This window comes from Mobula hypostoma, chromosome 20 (assembly GCF_963921235.1).
Source record: "Mobula hypostoma chromosome 20, sMobHyp1.1, whole genome shotgun sequence".
Lineage (NCBI taxonomy): Eukaryota > Metazoa > Chordata > Chondrichthyes > Myliobatiformes > Myliobatidae > Mobula > Mobula hypostoma.
Genome location: NC_086116.1, coordinates 16889713 through 16908905, shown reverse-complemented (window position 1 = coordinate 16908905; position 19193 = coordinate 16889713). Strand labels below are relative to the sequence as shown.

The 19193-nt window shown below is 40.8% G+C and overlaps 1 protein-coding gene across 1 annotated transcript in view; it reads left to right on the top strand.

Annotated features, from left to right (window-relative positions):
• The window catches only part of cd9a (CD9 molecule a), a 63625-nt gene extending 45799 nt beyond the window's left edge, over positions 1-17826 (top strand). The window contains exons 3-8 of the mRNA XM_063072473.1: positions 6049-6146; positions 10012-10086; positions 14849-14950; positions 16227-16316; positions 17072-17155; positions 17239-17826. Coding sequence (XP_062928543.1) covers positions 6049-6146; positions 10012-10086; positions 14849-14950; positions 16227-16316; positions 17072-17155; positions 17239-17304 — 515 coding nt within the window. The 3' untranslated portion in view covers positions 17305-17826. The remainder of the gene's footprint in view (positions 1-6048; positions 6147-10011; positions 10087-14848; positions 14951-16226; positions 16317-17071; positions 17156-17238) is intronic.
• Positions 17827-19193: the final 1367 nt, after the last annotated feature.

Genomic DNA, 19193 nt, shown 5'->3' with positions numbered 1-19193 from the left:
ACAATGTGGACCCAACATCAAACACCACTAGTCACCAGCAGCCAATCAGAAAAAGTCCCCTTTTATTCCCTTTCTTTGCCTCTGATATTCAGCTAATCTTATGCCTATGCTGATATTCTTTTTCTCTATGAACAGGAAGCAAAACTAGTTTTTCCGCGGTATTTTGGTGCACGTGACTATAATGCACCAATATCTCTCATACACTAAAAGATAAACTCTTACTCTCTCAATCTACTTCACTGTATCCTTGCACCTTATTTGCCCTGATAGTCCTCTGTAAGTAAAACATTATATTCTGCATTCTTTAACTTCCTAAATGTAATTATGTGTGGCATGATCTGCTTGCTCTTTATAGTGACGTTGATAAAACCAATAGCTCAAAATCCTTGGACCTGTTGCTCAACAGCACTGTAACGCATTAGACATTGCACAAACTTCCTCAGCTCAAAAAGCAGGCTAACACCAACGTTTGAAGTATACACAATCATGCACATCCCTACATTGTGTTCCATCTGCCCATTGCCCTAAGCACTATCCATTGCTAGCAACCACCATCTTCAGAGCTTTTTTGAACTGGTAACTAAAGCCATGTAGCACCTGCAATTTGAGTTTGACTTGTTTAAAAACCTTTTATTTAAATTGACCAGGCCGCCTACTGGAAAGTTCAGCCACTTGTTTTTGACTTTATATTAACACTAATTTGACACTTGTATGTGAAAGTCTAGGTGTACATGCTTGAATTTCAGCTGAATTCTATATAATCGGTCAACACACATCAAAGTTGCTGGTGAACGCAGCAGGCCAGGCAGCATCTCTAGGAAGAGGTACAGTTGACGTTTCGGGCGGAGACCCTTCGTCAGGACTAACTGAAAGAAGAGCTAGTAAGAGATTTGCAAGTTAGTCTTTCAGTAAGTCCTGACGAAGGGTCTGAGCCCGAAACGTCGACTGTACCTCTTCCTAGAGATGCAGCCTGGCCTGCTGCGTTCACCAGCAACTTTGATGTGTGTTGCTTGAATTTCCAGCATCTGCAGAATTCCTCTTGTTTGCGTCTATATAATCAGTGTTTAGACAAAGGTACTAATTAACAGTTCCAGTGAGATGAGTTTGAAAGCGGTAACTGCAACTTTGCATTTTTGTATGAATCACTTATTATATCTAAGTGTCTGGGTGTAGTTTTCCATCAAATAACAAGATGTAGAAAGCAAGCAATTTAATCAACTAATCTGTAGCTGGAAATTAATCTGATCTCAGTCTTTTCAACAAAAAACATTTAAAATTACAACATCAGAAACCAAACAACGTGCTACATGCAGAATGTACATCTGTGTTCGAAACACAAATTACTATTGTCTCCTGCTGTAAATGATTAAAATTTTCCACAAAGCCATCCTTCATCTGCATTACCATTTCCTGTTCCTTGTAGAAGGCAGCTCTGTTTGACGTATCATTGCGGTTAACGAAAACAACAAGCCCTCAAGGTGTCATCAAGAGTAAGTCCCACCGTACAAAGAAAAAGAACTGCAATTTCAGCCGTGCACAAAACTTTTAAAATAAAACCACTGCTGTGGTGTATTTAAAAGGATGTAGCTGGTAATTTTTGTATGCCACACTCGTGGTGTTGGAGCACTCATAGCATGCTTTTGGTGAACTGTTGTTTTCTGTCCATTTTCTTCTTGACAGAATGCCTGACGCACTCAAAATTTAAATATGTTTGTTTGCAATCCTAGTTGCTCCAGTGAAGTAATTCGTCTCTACTCCACCACTTACATGGCCTTGTCATTCTTCCCACCACAATGAATCAGATTGTACATCCTTTAATTTGTCTGCCTCCTCTACTCATTTCCCCACTCTGCACACTCCAATATTGATTTGGCCAACCTGCAACCTTCCATATACCCAAATCCAATTTTACAGCAGAGCGGCTGCCCCAAATTAATTAGAGGGGTTTACCATGCATGTTTTCTTCTTGCCCGAAAACAAAATATTTGATCACTAATACTCCTTGTCACTCCCAAAATTTTGTTTCAGTTAGTTCAGCCAAGATTATAGCTACCCTGACAGAATCATTTGCCCATAATCAAAGAACTGTCAATTCTGTTACTTGCATGATTGCCTCAAACATCCTCTGGGTTACCTCAAGCAATCATAATTGTCATAATGTTACTGTAATCACTATCTCAGTACAGTAACACTATGACCACTTTGCTCTACAATGGACGTTTTTGTTTAATTGTGAAGTACAGACTGTTTACAGTGGGCTAGAAGCTGTCCTTGAACCTGGTGGTAGGTGCTCTCAAGTTCTTGTATCTTATGCCCAATTGGAGAAGAGAGTGTGATGGGGATGGGAGGGGTCCTTGATTTTTGTTAGCAGCCTTCCAATGGGAAGTGTAGATAATCAATAGAGGGGAGTTTAGTCTGGGCTGTATTCACATCTCTGTAATTACTCATCTTGGCCAAGCAATTCCTATCCCAAGCTGTGATGCATCAAAAAAGATTGGTAAAGTCATGGTGGTAATGTTAAATTTCCTTCGCCTTCTCTGGTGAGCCTTTTCAACTATAGCATCCATGTAGCTGGAACAGGACAAATTGATGGTGGTACTTACTCCTTGGACTTTGACGTTCTCTAGCACCTCAACACCAGTGGTACAGGCGGGTGTGTACTCCTGAAGTTAATGATTATCTCCTTTGTTTTGCTGATAGTGAGGGAAAGATTGTTGTCATGTCACTGTGCCAGTAGGCTGTCTTCTGGTGTCAAAGGTAATTGTACAGGAGGGGGTGTTGCCTTTCTTTACTGATAGAAATCTGTTGGTCAAATAATCAAGGATCCCAATACCGAGCCCTAGGTGTAAGAATCTTGGCCTGAAATGTTTACTGTTTATTTCCCACCATAAAAGCTGCCTAACTTGCTAAATGCCTTCAGCTCCGTGTGTGTTGTGTTGCTCCAGATTTCCAACATCTGCAGCCTCTTGCAGTTTCTGGGTGTTTGGAGATCTGGTTATTTGAGATTGTTGTTGGAGGCAGAACGTCAGACAATAACAGGGTTCTAATGTACACCTAATGACAATAACACTTGGAAGTAGTGCTACTGTGACTCAACTGCTTCCTCCTCTTAGACCATAAGACATAGGAGCAGATTTAGGCCATTTGGCCCATCAAGTCTGATCTACTATTCAATCACGTCTGATCCTTTTTTATTCTCTCCTCCTCACCCGCACTCCCCGGCCTTTGATGCTATGTCCAATCAAGAACCTGTCAATCTCTGCCTTGAATACACCCAATGACCTGGCCTCCACAGCTGAACGTGGCAACAAATTTCACAAATTCCCTCTGGCTAAAGAAATTTCGTTGCATCTCTGTTTTGAATAGATACCCCTCCATCCTGTGGCTGTGCCCTCTTGTCCTGGACTCTCCCACCATGGGAAACATCCTTTCCACATGTACTCTGTCTAGGCCTTTCAACATTCGAAAGGTTTCAATGAGATCCCCCCCCCCCATCCTTCTAAATTCCAGCGAGTACAGACCCAGAGCCATCAAATGTTCCTCATGTGATAACCCTTTCATTCCTGGAATCATCCTTGTGAACCTCCTCTGGACCCTCTCCAATGCCAGCACATCTCTTCTAAGATGAGAAGCCCAAAACTGTACGCAATACTCAAGGTGAGGCTGCACTGGTGCCTTATAAAGGCTCAGCATCACATCCCTGCGCTTGTATTCTAGACCTCTTGAACTGAATGCTAACATTGCATTTGCCTTCTTCACCACCGACTCAACCTGTAGGTTAACCTTTAGGGTGTTCTGCACAAGGACTCCCAAGTCCCTCTGCATCTCAGGTTTTTGGGTTTTCCCTCTGTTTAGAAAATAATCTGTACATTTATTTCTACTACCAAAGTGCATGACCATGCGATTTCCAACATTATAATTCATTTGCCACTTTCTTGCCCATTCTCCTAACCTGTCTGAGTCCTTCTGCATCCTACCTATTTGCTCAACACTACCTGCCCCTCCACCAATCTTTGTATCATCTGCAAACTTGGCAACAAAGCCATCTATTTCATCATCTAAATCAGGGGTCCCCAACTTTTCTTGCACCGCGGACCGGTTTAATATTGACAATATTTTTGTGGGGCGGGGGGAGACTGGGGGGTGTTCAAGTAGGGTTAAACTCACCTCAACATGTCTTTTACAGTTAGGGTTGCCAACTTTCTCACTTCCAAATAAGGGACAAAAGTAGTAGTCAAATCCCGGGACACTTTACCCCAGGAAAGACTACCATGACCATGAAGCCTTGCGCGGGCACCTGTGTGCGCATGCGTGACGTGCTCATGTGATGTGTGCATGCACGTACGTGCCGATTTCTCTCCCCCCCCCCCAGAAATCGGTTTTGCCTTCATCTTCCTGACTATACTGTACATACGTTATTTCTACTTTATATAGGCTGTGTATTTATCATATCATTCCTGATTTTACTTTATGTTAGTGTTATTTATTTTCCGTTTTATGTATTATTTGGTATGGTTTGTTAGGTTATTTTTTGGGTCTGGTCAAATATTTTTCCCATATAAATGAATGGTAATTGCTTCTTCGCTTCACACCATTTCAGCACGAAAGGTTTCATAGGAACGCTCTACCTTAGCGGGGGAAATAGGGGACAAACCAATTCAGCCCAATATATGGGATGTCCCTGCAAATACAATACAGTTGGCAACCCTGTGTTCAAGTTCAACAATACATGACAGGGAATGAGGAAAGGTACAGCTGACTCATTTTGTTTCCTCACGGCCCAGTAGCACATGCTTTGCGGCCCGGTACCGGTCCGCGGCCCAGTGGTTGGGGACCGCTGATCTACATCATTTATATACGACATAAAAAGAAGTGGTCCCAACACCGACCTCTGCGGAACACCATTAGTCACTGGCAGCCAACCAGAAAAGGATCCTTTTATTCCCAGTCACTGTCTACTTCCAGTCAGCCAGTGCTCTGACCATGTTCGTAACTCCCCTGCAATACTAAGATAGGTGGTGTTGTGGATGATGAGGTAGGTTTTCAAAACATGCAGAGAGATTTAGGACAGTTAGAAAAGTGGGCTGAAAGATGGCAGATGGAGTTTAATGCTGAAAAATGTGAGGTGCTACATTTTGGTAGAACTAATCAAAATTGGGCATACATGGTAAATGGTAGGGCATTAAAGAATTCTTTAGAACAGAGGGATCTGGGAATAATGGTGCATAGTTCTCTGAAGATGGAATCTCATGTGGATAGGGTGGTGAAGAAAGCTTTTGGTTTTTTTGGCCTTTATTAATCAGAGCGTTGAGTATAGGAGTTGGGATGTAATATTGAAATTGTATAAGACATTGGTAAGGCCAAATCTGGAGTATTGTGTACAGTTCAGGTCACCGAATTATAGGAAAGATGTCAATAAAATTGAGAGAGTACAGAGGAGGTTTACTAAAATGTTGCCTGGGTTTCATCTCCTAAGTTACAGAGAAAGGTTGAACAAGTTAGGTCTTTATTCTTTGGAGCGTAGAAGGTTGAGGGGAGACTTGATAGAGGTGTTTAAAATTATGAGGGGGATAGATAGAGTTGACGTGGTTAGACTTTTTCCATTGAGGGTGGGGAAGATTCAAACAAGAGGGCATGGGTTGAGAATTAGAGGACAAAAGTTTAGGGGTAACATGAGGGGGAACTTCTTTACTCAGAGAGTGGTAGCTGTGTGGAATGAGCTTCCAGCAGAAGTGGTTGAGGCAGGTTCTATGTTGTCGTTTAAAGTTAAATTGGATAGATATATGGACAGGAAAGGTATGGAGGGTTATGGGCTGAGGGCAGGTCGGTGGGAATAGGATAGGGTAAGAGTTGGGCACGGACTGGAAGGGCTGAGATGACCTGTTTCCGTGCTGTAATTGTTATATGGTTATAATACCACGGGCTCTTGACTTGTTAAGCAGCCTCATATGTGGCACCTCGTCAAAGGCCTTCTGAAAATACAAGTATACAACATCCACTGCATCCCCTTTTATCTATCCTACTTGCAATCTCCTCTTCTTCTTGTAGGTGTCTATATTTTGATTGGAGCTGGTGCGTTGATGACAATTGTTGGGTTCCTAGGATGCTGTGGAGCAATTCAAGAATCCACCTGCATGCTTGGATGTGTGAGTAGAACGTTTACACTTTACATTTCTACCTCTGTCCTATGAGCAAAGACATTCTTGTAGGAGTTGTTTTACAGATGCATATGCAAGTTAAATGCTAGAAATTAAAGTTACATCAATGCTTTCTCTTTTTACTTTTTTAGTTGGTGTGTCAAAATCAGAGCTTGAAGTTCTGTTTGTCCAGTATCTATTGCATAGGCATTCCACTTGCATACATGAGAGTGACAAGACCAAGGCTTAGAAATGTTGAAATGTGCTTCCTGCTTCGCTAATCAAAATCTTTATCTGCTAACCATATTGCTATTTGTTGAAATGTGAACAAAGTTGAGAGACATAGCTGGTAGCTATGAAGTAGACTTTTATTTAACGAAAACGAGCAGCAGGCCTTATATTGCGATGCTTCCAGAGGAAGAGACCTGCTTGACTCAACATTTCATGATGATTTATATGCTAAAGATCAAAGGGCGAATCTATATTTACAATTTATCCACGATGCTTCTTTGGACTACATATTATTTTACACCTCCTTCTTCATACCCACATTCCAGACACCCAAAATGAACATTAATCACCTTTCTTTTCAACTAACTGCTGTTCACAGCTCTGGGAACCTATTGTCTGGAGCTGCATTTTAAATTTAATCTGCAGCCCATGCTCAGGTCTAAAGATTGGTTTCTGCAGTTAATATTTTGCTATAATCTCTCCCAAGTCCAGAATATGCCCTAACACTAATAAACTTTCCACTGCACTTTGCCGAGTTGATGAGAGTAGGTGAATCTAATGAGAATGAATCAATAATATTAGCAACTGCTCTCTTCTTTAGAGTTCCTCTGGGAGTCAAATTGACATCAACAGCTCTCTGGGTACCGTTGGTTTTCTGGTTCAGTTATTGAATGACCAAATCTAACAAGTCATGTGTAATTCAAGTATTGCTACCAAGGTAATTCTTTAGATGGCTGTTAAAACAGCTGAAAAGCTTAAGCATGTAGATATTAAGGAAGAGGATGTGCTGGAGCTTTTGGAATGCATCAAGTTGGATAAGTCACCGGGACCGGACGAGATGTACCCCAGGCTACTGTGGGAGGCGAGGGAGGAGATTGTTGAGCCTCTGGCGATGATCTTTGCATCATCAATGGGGATGGGAGAGGTTCCGGAGGATTGGAGGGTTGCAGACGTTGTTCCCTTATTCAAGAAATGGAGTAGAGATAGCCCAGGAAATTATAGACCAGTGAGTCTTACTTCAGTGGTTGGTAAGTTGATGGAGAAGATCCTGAGAGGCAGGATTTATGAAGATTTGGAGGGGCATAATATGATTAGGAATAGTCAGTGTGGCTTTGTGAAAGGCAGGTCATGCCTCATGAGCCTGATTGAATTTTTTGAGGATGTGACTAAACACATTGATGAAGGAAGAGCAGTAGATGTAATGTATATGGATTTTAGCAGGGTATTTGATAAGGTACTCCATGCAAGGCTTATTGAGAAAGTAAGGAGGTATGGGATCCAAGGGGACATTGCTTTGTGGATCCAGAACTGGCTTGCCCACAGAAGGCAAAGAGTGGTCGTAGACTGGTCATATTCTGCAAGGAGGTTGCTGACCGGGGGTGCCTCAGGGACCCCTACTCTTCGTGATTTTTATAAATGACCTGGATGAGGAAGTTCAGGGATTGGTTAGTAAGTTTGCTGATGATACAAAGGTTGGTGGTGTTGTGGATAGTTTGGAGGGCTGTCAGAGGTCACAGCAGGACATTGATAGGATGCAAAACTGGGCTGAGAAGTGGCAGATGGAGTTCAACCCAAGTAAGTATGAGGTGGTTCATTTTGGTAGGTCAAATATGATGGCAGAATTACAGTATTAATGGTAAGACCCTGGCAGTGTGGAGGATCAGAGGGATCTCGGGGTCCGAGTCCATAGGACCCTCAAAGATTCTGCGCAGGTTGACTCTGTAGTTAAGAAAGCATACGGTGCATTGGCCTTCATCAACCGTGGGATTGAGTTTAGGAGCCGAGAAGTAATGTTGCAGCTATGTAGGACCCTGGTCAGACCCCACTTGGAGTACTGTGCTCATTTCTGATCGCCTCACTACAGGAAGAATGTAGAAACCATAGAAAGGACGCAGAGGAGATTTGCAGGGATGTTGCCTGGATTGGGGAGCATGCCTTAAGAGAATAGGTTGAGTGAACTCGGCCTTTTCTCTTTGGAGCGACAGAGGATGAGAGGTGACCTGATAGAGGTGTATAAGATGAGAGGCATTGATTGTGTGGATAGTCAGAGGCTTTTTCCCAGGGCTGAAATGGCTAGTTTTAAGGTGCTTGGAAGTAGGTGTTGTTGCGTGGATAAAATCACCGGAGAGAGTTACTGGTAGACACAGAACAGTTTCTTTATTCGACAAAATAAGGTACAGCAGGCATCATACGGAAACGCTTTTAGTGGAAAGGTCTGCTGGCCCAGCATGGGGCTTGATATCTATTTGATAAACACAAAGGATAATTCCATATTTATGAAGTATAGACAATGCTTTCTTTTGAAGCTACATACAAACTTCACATCTTCTGATTTCCATCCATCCCACTGGCGCCAGCAGCGTCTGGACTGGGACCTACAGCTTTTAGGAAAAGCATTGTTCCAAATTAGATCCACAATACATTATCAAGGAACTGAAGACTGGTAGCCAAAGCCATTTGCTAAATGTAAATGACCTAAACCCAAAAATCACTCTAACAGTAGATATAGAGGAGATGTCAGGGGTAAGTTTTTTTTTGACGCAGAGAGTGGTGAGTGCATGGAATAGCCTGCCAGCGATGGTGGTGGAGGCGAATATGATGGGGTCTTCTCAGAGACTCCTGGATAGGTACATGGAGCTTAGAAAAATAGAGGGCTATGGGTAATCCTAGGCAATTTCACAGGTAAGGACATGTTCAGTACAGCTTTGTGGGCCGAAGGGCCTGTATTGTGCTGTATGTTTTCTGTGTTTCTAGGTGCATTTAGTCTGTCACTTGTGAACAGTTCATGGTGATCTGGCCTAAGAATAAAATAGACCCAATGTGGTTTCATCAATAGAAAGTATATGTTCTGAAGTTTGAGAAGTAGCTCATGGGAATTGCTATGAGCTATTTCTGAGGGGGCTGAGATGGGTTGTCTTTCACTCCTAACTACGAGCTTGAGGTATTGGAGCAGGAAGCTACTGTTTTACAAGCATCTTTCCTTCTTGCACCTAAGCTCCAAAGTAGCCAGTCTGACTAATCCTGGAACGTGGTTCCTATGTGCTTATCTTAGACAAAAAAAAAAGTCTCTGCAGTGTGAGAAACTCCTTAATGTGATAAACTGATAAACATTCATTAAGAAATCTTTCATTGTTTTGCACCTAACTCCCAATGAGTAACATCTGGGATGATGAGTGAGGACAGGGCGAAGGTGGGGTTGAGTAACCACAGTATATTTTTATTAATAAGTATTTTAATACAGTTGATCTTGATAAATCTTGATTTTCGATTAGCAGTCTGATAACATTTTATTGTAGTTAAATTTCTCACCAGGTTTATTTTAGGAGATACAAGTCAAAAAAAAAAATTGGTGTATGTATTCTTTAATTTTAGTGTTGTATGGCTTCATATTAGCAACATGAAAATATGGGATATTCATTAGGTGATTCAACGTGACGCATTTGTGAATTGAAGGAGGGTGAGAGAATGTCCTTTAAAGAGCCAGACCATTATGGTCCTGACAGGGTCTGACTCGATTGGTACCTGCAGTGGTTTGCCTTTAAAGCTTTGCTTTAAATGTATTCATCATTGGAATTAATGACTTTTTTCAATTAAACTGATTTTTGAATTAATACAGTTCATAGTTTACAATCTTCTATTTCAGTTCTTCATGTTCCTTCTGGTCATATTTGCAGTCGAAATTGCAGCTGGAATATGGGGCTTTTTGAATAAAGATAAGGTAGGTACTAAAGAATTGAGCTTTAACATTTCTTGGCCATCTATTTTCCTTGGCACTTCCAGGTTAAATGTTTTCTGCTTCCTCTACCTTACCACAACAATGCAGCTTGTTCCTGTTTTGGGCATGTGCTAATGTTTGGTTCCTACACCCAAACAATCTGATGTGCCTCCAGCTGAAATTAATGAGACTGGAAAGGTATGTGAGTAGTATGTATGCAGTGCCAATCAAAGTACTCCTCATTTGGGGTTTGTGTAGACAGTATACTATTAGTCTGAACTGAATTTGGAGCCAGGTGTCAGTAATCATTGGAGAACTTCAAATCCTTTGGTGATTTTTCATCTATCTTCTTGTTGGTCTTTGGATCCAATGAGAAAATCCATTACATTACATTACATTGAAAACAAAAATGTTCTTTTTATAAATTTTCTGTTTGCTCAGGATATTTGATTTCCCTGATTCTCCTCTCCACATACTTAATGGTCCTGGCTCCAACTCTCCGTATTTAATGTCACCGCTGTGGCCGCAACATGCCAACTCCCTCCGCCATTATTGAGAGTGTCTACATGCCAGATGGCATATGTGTGTGTGCCCACCTGTGTGAGAACATTAACACTCGTGAAGCACAGCCTCATTTTCCTGGTCACACCAGCTGTTGGGTCAGCACCTTGCTCGAGTTGCAAAGTTATTCTACATTACAAGATATCATGGACAGGCAATTTTCACTCCATGACATGAAGTTCAGGATGTGTAATGCCAGGATCAACATGAGCAGTTCCTCCAGTGGTGAATCTGGACCACATTCTGGTACATTACCTCAGAATCTCAAATGCTTTGCTATCCCCCAATTGAGTGGGGCAGTCTGGACAGGAGGTGGCCGGTTGAAAGTGGATACAACACTTCAAAGGGTAAACCAGAAGAAAAGTGCCATTTTTAATCTCCTGTAGAGAAGGTGCAAGCATTTTGACCTTTCCGTCACAAAAAACAGAACCAACATGGGCTGAAGTGGCTACAGTCCAAGTCTGAAAGCTTCTGTGGAATCAAGAAGGACTTGCTATGACCTGAAATGGAGTGTAAGTAAGGGGTAGGAGGGAAAAAGATTATTCCTCAACCAAAAGGGGAGCAAACTAATCCTGAGCAAATACAGCACCAAACACAGCTGTCTATGGTCATGATCAGGAGGAAGGGCTAAGAGTGATTAGCATGTTTTTCTTTTGACAACATACTCTGTGCAGAGTCTCTGCATAAGGAGTTCTCTGTTTCATCAGAATAACAAAACATGAATTCATGGGAAGATCACTGATCAAAATGCTGGCTCTTGCATTTTAATACAGTTGATCTTGATTTTCCATGAGCAGTCTGATAACATTTTATTGTAATTAAATTTCTCACCAGCACTATTTTATACAAGCCAGGGGAAGAAAAAACATCATCCATGTATTGAAGGAATAAGATATACCAGGGAATCTTAAGATGTCTTAAACATGGTCATGTTCAAACAAGCAATGGGTCTAACTGTGGGTTGTACCATGAGTTCCTCTGATCAGCCTCCTCATAGTCTGGGCTGTTCCCCTAATTACAGTGTGGATTATGTTCTTCACAGTAGACATAATCAAAGGAAGAAACTGGGTGCTTTACCATCCATGATATATGGCATCCTTCAATCTCTCAAACTTCTGACTTCCAGAATCCAGCAGAATTGTGAAATATTTGACACAAAATTCATGATAAACTGAGCAGCTGTAATCCCTGCACTCCCACCTTCTCCTACAAGTGGGTGGCCCACAGCAGAGAGTGGGTTAATGCCCTGGGAAGTTGATATCAATAGAACTTAGTACATGATAGTGTGCCACCTTTTTAACCTGCTCAATCTAACCCTTCCCTCTCCCATTAACTTCCATTTTTTTCTTTCATCCATTTGGCTATCTAAAAGTCTCCTAATTGTCCCTTACCACCTCCTCTAGTAGGATGTTTGCCAGATCTACCAACCTACCACTCTGTTTAAAGAAAAAAAATCCCCCCTATATGTCCCTCCAATCATAAAATTATGCCCCCTCATATTAGCCATTTTCACCCTGAGAAAAAGGCGCTTACTGTCCACTCTATCCATGCCTCTCATAATCTTATACACCTCTTTCAAGCTACCTCACATCCTCTGCGCAAAATTGAAAATTCCAAGCTCACTCAAACTGTTGCACATCCTGAACTTCATATCATGGAGTGAAAATTGCCTGTCCATGATTTATTGTAATGTAGAATAACTTTGCAACCAGAGCAAGGTGCTGACTCAACAGCTGATGTGACCAGGAAGATGAGTCTGTGCTTTATGGGCATTAATGTTCTCACAGAAGTGGGCACACGCACACATAAGACATTCTCTCTAGTTTGGGTAGCATCCTTGTAAGTATCCTCTGAACCCTCTCTAATGCTTCCACATCCCTCCTGTCATGAAATAGATGACCAGAACACAGTACTCCATGTGGTCTAACCAGAGTTTTATAGAGCTGCAATATTACCTCATGATTCTTGAACGCAATCCCTCAAGTAATGAATGCTGACACATCATATACCACATTAACCCCCCCCCACCCCAACAAGTTGCGCAGTAACTTTAAGGAATATATGGACATGGATCGCTGTTCCTCCACACTGCAAAGAACCATGCCTTAACATTGTAGTCTATCTTCAAGTTCTACCTTCCAAAGTGCATCACTTCACACTTTTCTAGATTTACCTCCATCTGCCACTTCTCAGCCCAGCTCTGTATCCTATCAATGTCCCTTTGTATCTCATCCAAATCGCAAAAAGCAGGAGTGCCAGACAGATTGCTGTGGAACACCACTGGTCATCACTCTCTGTTCTGTGGGCAAGTTTGAATCTATGTAGCTAAGCTTCCCTGGATTCCATACCTCCTGACATTCTGTATGAGCCTGTTGTGCGGAACCTTGTCATACACCTTCCTAAAATCCATGTGCACCACATCCACTGCTCAGCCTTCATCAGTTGTTCTGTCACTTCCTCAAATAATGCAGTCAAGCTTGTGAGGTACGACCTGCCCCTCACAAAGCCATTGACTACCCCTAATTAGACTATGCTTCTCTGAATGCTTATAAATCCTGTCTCTTAAGAATCCTGTCCAGTAGTTTACCTACCACTTACGTAAGAGTCATTGGTTTAAAATTCTCAGGATTATTCCTACTACCTTTCTTGAAGAAAGGAATAACATTCGTCATCCTCCAATCTTCTGATGCTACTCTTGTGGCCAGTGCTGACACAAAGGTCATCACAAAGGCACTGCAATCTCTTCCCTAGCTTCCTGTTCTCAAGCTTCTTCCTGGCTACCTTGTAGCTTGTACCTTAAGATTTATAATTGCAGCAAATTCACAGGAAGGATAAGTGAACCAACATCAGTATCCTCTCCCAGGCCTCTAGCCAGTAACATGCTATGAGCTGTGTTGGGTAGGCTATGTCATTTGTATTTTTGATACCAGCTTCCACCACAGACACTTCTGTTCTGAGCTCTGTTGGAATGACATTACCTGGTAGACGAAGGAAAAGACTTAAAGATGGGCTCACGTTTGCCAGGAAATGCAGCATCTCCACTAATTCCCGGAAACTTTAGCCCATGGCTGCCTGAAGTGAAGAAAGAACATTTGGGATGAGTTTAAAAAGTTTAGGTCCGTGCATTAGGGGCACTCAAATGCTTAGTGTAAATTGCAGGAGGGAAAGACCAGCATGCAGACTGCCAGTTAACTATTCTGTCTGGCACTTCCTGCCGTATTTGCTCTGTTGGTGTCTTCAGCCACTTTGGAACTGGAGCGGAAACAAATCATCCTCTAATTTGATAGACTACCTAAAGGAGATTAGCACTTGCATCAGCATTACTGCTTTAAGATTTGCCTGAAGCAAGTAATAATTTGAGGGAAAATTGTTTTTTTTTTTGGCCTCCTCCCTCCCCTTTTCCCCTTTTCCCCCTCTCGATTGATCCTTTTCTCAAGAATCTTAAATTCTGATTGCCAGTGACAGTGGTTTATTTTGAATTCCTTGTCAAAATCCTGCTTGGGTTTGAATGCATTGCCTTTGCATTGCAGCTTGGAAAGCCATTCCAATTCCTGCAAGGTTTCAAAATCCCTCATCATAGGAACTAAAAACATTAGTCCACAGCACAGAAACTGGTGAGTTAGCCCGCTGGGTCTATGTCCAATATCAAACACCCAATTACACAAGTCCCATTTAATTCTCTTCACGTTCCCGTCAACTCCAGCATCTCTACCAGCACACCAGTGGCGAATTAACCTACCAAATCGCACACCTTGGGGATGTGGGTGCAAACTGGAGCACGAATATGAAGCAGCGTATCATAGAGAGCATGTAGGCTCTATGTGGACACAAAGTCAGGATTGACCCCAACTTGCAGAAAGCCCAGCAGCAAAATGACAGGCGCTGGTGCCTTTTGCAACCCGTCTTTTGGTTCTGGCAGAACACAAATGCATCTCTGGTCCCTAAGGAAGCCTTTGCTTCATTTTCTGCCAGTTGTGCTCTATCCTTAGTGTAGCAGTACATTTACTATCAGCAAATGTGTAACTCAATAATAATGCTTTTCAATCATGAACAGACTTCATGTAATGTGTTTAGACATTGAAAGTGGCCTATTTTGATCTTTGTTCCCATAGCAGTGAATCTACTCATAACAACTGAATTGCGAGATCTGTTTTGCTTAAATCTGTTACAGTAAATAAATAATAATTTCTCACTGTATCCACAGGTTACGAAGGAAGTGCAGGATGTGTACAATTCTCTGTATAGTGAATACGTATTGAATAAAAATGAAAGCAAGAAAGCAGCTCTAATTGCAATTCAGAAGGGAGTAAGTTATTAATTTCCTCCAATCCTTTTGTAATATAAATGTAGCTGCCAGTTCAACTGAGAAAGTTGCTTAAAATATTTGTTGTGTGATAGTATCATAATTATCGGTGTTATCTACCCTTGAATGGACTTTGTACAAGTTTAACGCCCATCATTGAAGCTCCACCCAGACGTGAGCTGCCTTTTGAGATGAAGTCTTTTGAGCTCTGAATTCAACTTTCCCTGTGTGTGAAATTAACTTGGCACCAATTGTAGACCAGTGTGTGAATTCCTTGCCTCCACATTGGGCCAATTGAGACAGCAAGCTCATGACTGTGCTGCCATTTATTTGGTTAGTAAAGCTAGATTTTCTCTGCAACATTAGAGACCTGAGTCTGTATAGTTGAGCCCACACTTCTCAAATTTCAAAATGTAAATATTGGTACTATAGAAAACAACAGGAATTCTGCAGATGCTGGAAATTCAAGCAACACACATCAAAGTTGCTGGTGAACGCAGCAGGCCAGGCAGCATCTATAGGAAGAGGCGCAGTCGACGTTTCAGGCCGAGACCCTTCGTCAGGAGGGTCTCGGCCTGAAACGTCGACTGCGCCTCTTCCTATAGATGCTGCCTGGCCTGATTGGTACTATAGACTACATTTTAAACATTCAATGCTTCTCTATTTTCCCCAACAACATAAAGAATGTAAATTCAAAGTTTCAAGGTACATTTATTATCAAAACCTCACCTCTAGGTCAGTTCTATGTCTCCCGGAACTCAGTCTCAGCTTTTCCTTTTAGTACGGCTCGCTCCCTCTGCATTGATTCTGCAACGCACCATCCCTTGAACTCTTGTCACCCTCACTTATTTCTCCATTGTTTGTGGTGATAATTTACCACAAACTACTTCAAATAAGATGTTTTTAGTCGAATTTCTTGCCTTTTGAACTACCAGTGAGCTGTTACATGGCTTTCTTGGCATTCTGGCCGTAATTGTTGAGTAATATGACAGTTAAACCAAATGAGGCCATCTAAAGAAAGTGTGCAGATGTTATTGGCGCCAAGTAATTGAGCCTACAACCTAGCAATAAGGTTCACTGGTGACCTTTCAATGTGAGAATGCAGTAGTTGAAAGTCGAATGCAAGTCCTTTGCTGTAGCATTATTTTTCAACGTGAAACTAAAATGATATTTAATTGTTTGCATGCAACTGGAAGTATTTTTAACTTGTATTAATTTTCAAGACTGAAGTTGTTTTTTTTATGATGAACCAATGTTTAACAAAATTCTTTTATTTCAGCTGGACTGCTGTGGAATGGGAGGCATTTTGGAACCACTTATCCGAGGAACTTGCCCCGAGAAATCAATTTTGGAAGAGTTGCAAAGACGGGTATTGTTCCCCTTTTTGATTTGGTCTAGCACCTGGCATTTTTCTGGCCATTGGTTTCTTCAGATGCCCCTCCAACAAGCCAAAACTATTGCAGACTCTTAGTCTTGCTGGATTGGACCACAAGAGTATTTAAGACTTCTGCGCCATCCCTCTTCATATAACCTCACTGAGCTTTGCCCCTACTTCATCTCATGTACCGAAAACCTCAGCCATGCTTTTATTACATCCTGGACTCTTAGCAACCTCATTAAACTTCAGATTATTCATATTTCTGCCATGTCCTCCTTGCATTACACTGGCCTGCAATTGTTACTATTCAAACAATGCACTGATTTTAAAATCCTCATCTTAGTTTCAAATCTCTGTGTCCATCCCTATCTTTAACCACATCCACTCCCGTAACCCACCCAAGAATTCTGTGCTCGTCAAATTCTAGCCTCTTGATCTTCTGATCTCATTCTTCAGTTGAGAGCTAAGATACTAGCCCTGGAATTTCATTTCTGAATCATGCTTTTCCTGTTATCATAGTTAAAACCTTCAGTGTTACCTAAGTTTTTGCTCAAATGTTTAGTGAGACTGAGTAACAACTTCCTAATTTAAACTTTTAATTATAATACCATTTGAGCATTGCACTGTCGTTGCTGTGTTTTTCACTTTGATCCCATAGTGATGCTGCCTCATCACATGTATTCATGTATGAATTACAATTGAACTTGAGTTTGAGTTATGCAATGTATTTTTTTTTACTTTTGCAGTCATGTCCACAGGCAATTGAGGAAATATTCAATGGAAAGCTTTACATCATTGGGGCAGTTGGGATTGGTATTGGAATTGTAATGGTAAGTAAGGCTCTGAAATTGGGAGATTAAAAATGTCAATTTTAATTTATGAATTGAAATTGTAACTTGTTTTCTTTCCCCAGATCTTTGGCATGATTTTCAGCATGGTGTTGTGCTGCGCCATCCGTAATAGCAGGGAGATGATTTAGGGAATGTGTCAAGTGATGCCTTTCAAAACAGGAATGGATTTTTCAACCTCACTTGCTTCTATTTGTTGACAGCTTGACTTTAATAAACATTTTTTTCACCTATTCAGTCGAAAATCTCTGTATAACCTAATCTTAAATAAAACTTCCATCTATTTAACAAGTTCACATTTTGTTTAATGTTTTGTATAAGTTGGATGAAAAGAACAACAAACTCTAATCTGAAGTTTTCTTTAAGTTTTTCAATAATTTTAAATGTATCTGTTATATTGACTTAAATTGAAAATTCTAGGAGGGGAGACTTTACGTTCTGAATTTAAAGTGCCAATATAGTTACATAGCTGTTATGATTGTCAGTCCATGTTTGAAACAGTAATATGTTATGTTCAATGTTGGCCTTACCAGAATTTAATAAAACCTTTTAAAATATTTTGTGGAACTTAAGGAAAGAGATGCAACATGTAGATAGCAAAATGTACTTGTTCCTTTGAGGAAAATAAAGTTTAAATTTGAACTTCCAGAAAATGTGTGTATCATTTTGAAGCTCAAATGGCAGATAGGAACATTATTAAAATCAGTCAGCCTATAATTATTTTTGTCCTTTTGTTCAGTTACTTGAAGACTTAATACACCTTGAGCTCCAAAGATCAAAAAAAAATCTAGAGCATTGATTAATGCAATCAACCTCTGACAGCATAGGAAATATTTTATGCCTCATTATTTGATTTTTTTAAGTCTATATAGAGAGACTTCACCTGACCTTTATCTGTCTATTTTTAAATATTAGTAAAATCATCAGTTGTTTCTGAGCAAATATATATGTTCCATTTTACTAAGCCTGACTGACACCAAACTGTTACAAATTGTGAATTGTAAGACTTTGGTGTCTTTTATTCTAATCACATAAGCTTGCTTGCTTCTGCATCATTTCTGTTAGCATTTTATAATCCTTCCAGTCATGTTCCCAAGAACATTTTGATATCTGTTTCAAATGTGTAGGAAAAGCAAAAGCATGACTGAGAAACTCAAAGACTATTACTGTAGATATTCAGAATAATGTCTGAAACGGGGTGGGGGGGGGACTCAGCAAAGTGCAGAGCTTAGCCAAATAAATGAGCTGTTTGGAAGGATTTTGAAAGTGAATGGAGATGAAAGAAGCTAAGAGAGAGATGTAGTCTTCCCTTTAATCTAATGCCACCCTCAGACATTTTTGCAACATTTTAAATGCAGAAATATTAGCAAAGTTATTGTGAGATTTTTGGGTGATTGACGGAAGTTGTGTCGCTGCCAAGCCTTGCCTGCCTGAGTGATGATTAAGGATTTTTATAAATCATGGAACTCATTCTAGATTCCTAGTAGATCGGAAAAGCGGTGCATTGAGCTAGTCCAAGAGAAATCTAATTTTCTGCATAGCTGTCCTAAGAAGTTGCAGGAAACTGACATTTGTGTTAAATTTTAATTTGAATATATTGCAGATTTGACTTTGAATAGATGCTATTCCATTTGTCACAATAATAATATCTGTCATGTTTGTCCTATTGCACCAGCCTATACTACCACCTCCAAAACAGTGCCGTTTTTTAACAGCAACACAAGTCAAATGTGCTATACTTTGGTCATATTGTTGAGGCTTTTAAGGAGAATTGCATAGCCCTGGAGATGCAAGATGCTGGAAACTGGAGTAAAAATCAATCTGCCGGAAGAACTCTACAGCATCTGTGGGAAGAAAGGAGTTTTTGATATTTCGGGTCCACAATTCCTTCCTTCCTAAAGACATTTAAACTTACTGAGTTTGTTGCATATGACTATTAGAGTTCTGTGCACAGCTCCATCAATCTGCTATAATTATATCCAGAATTGCCAAGGGTTATTCTGACTTGGCAAACCAGTAT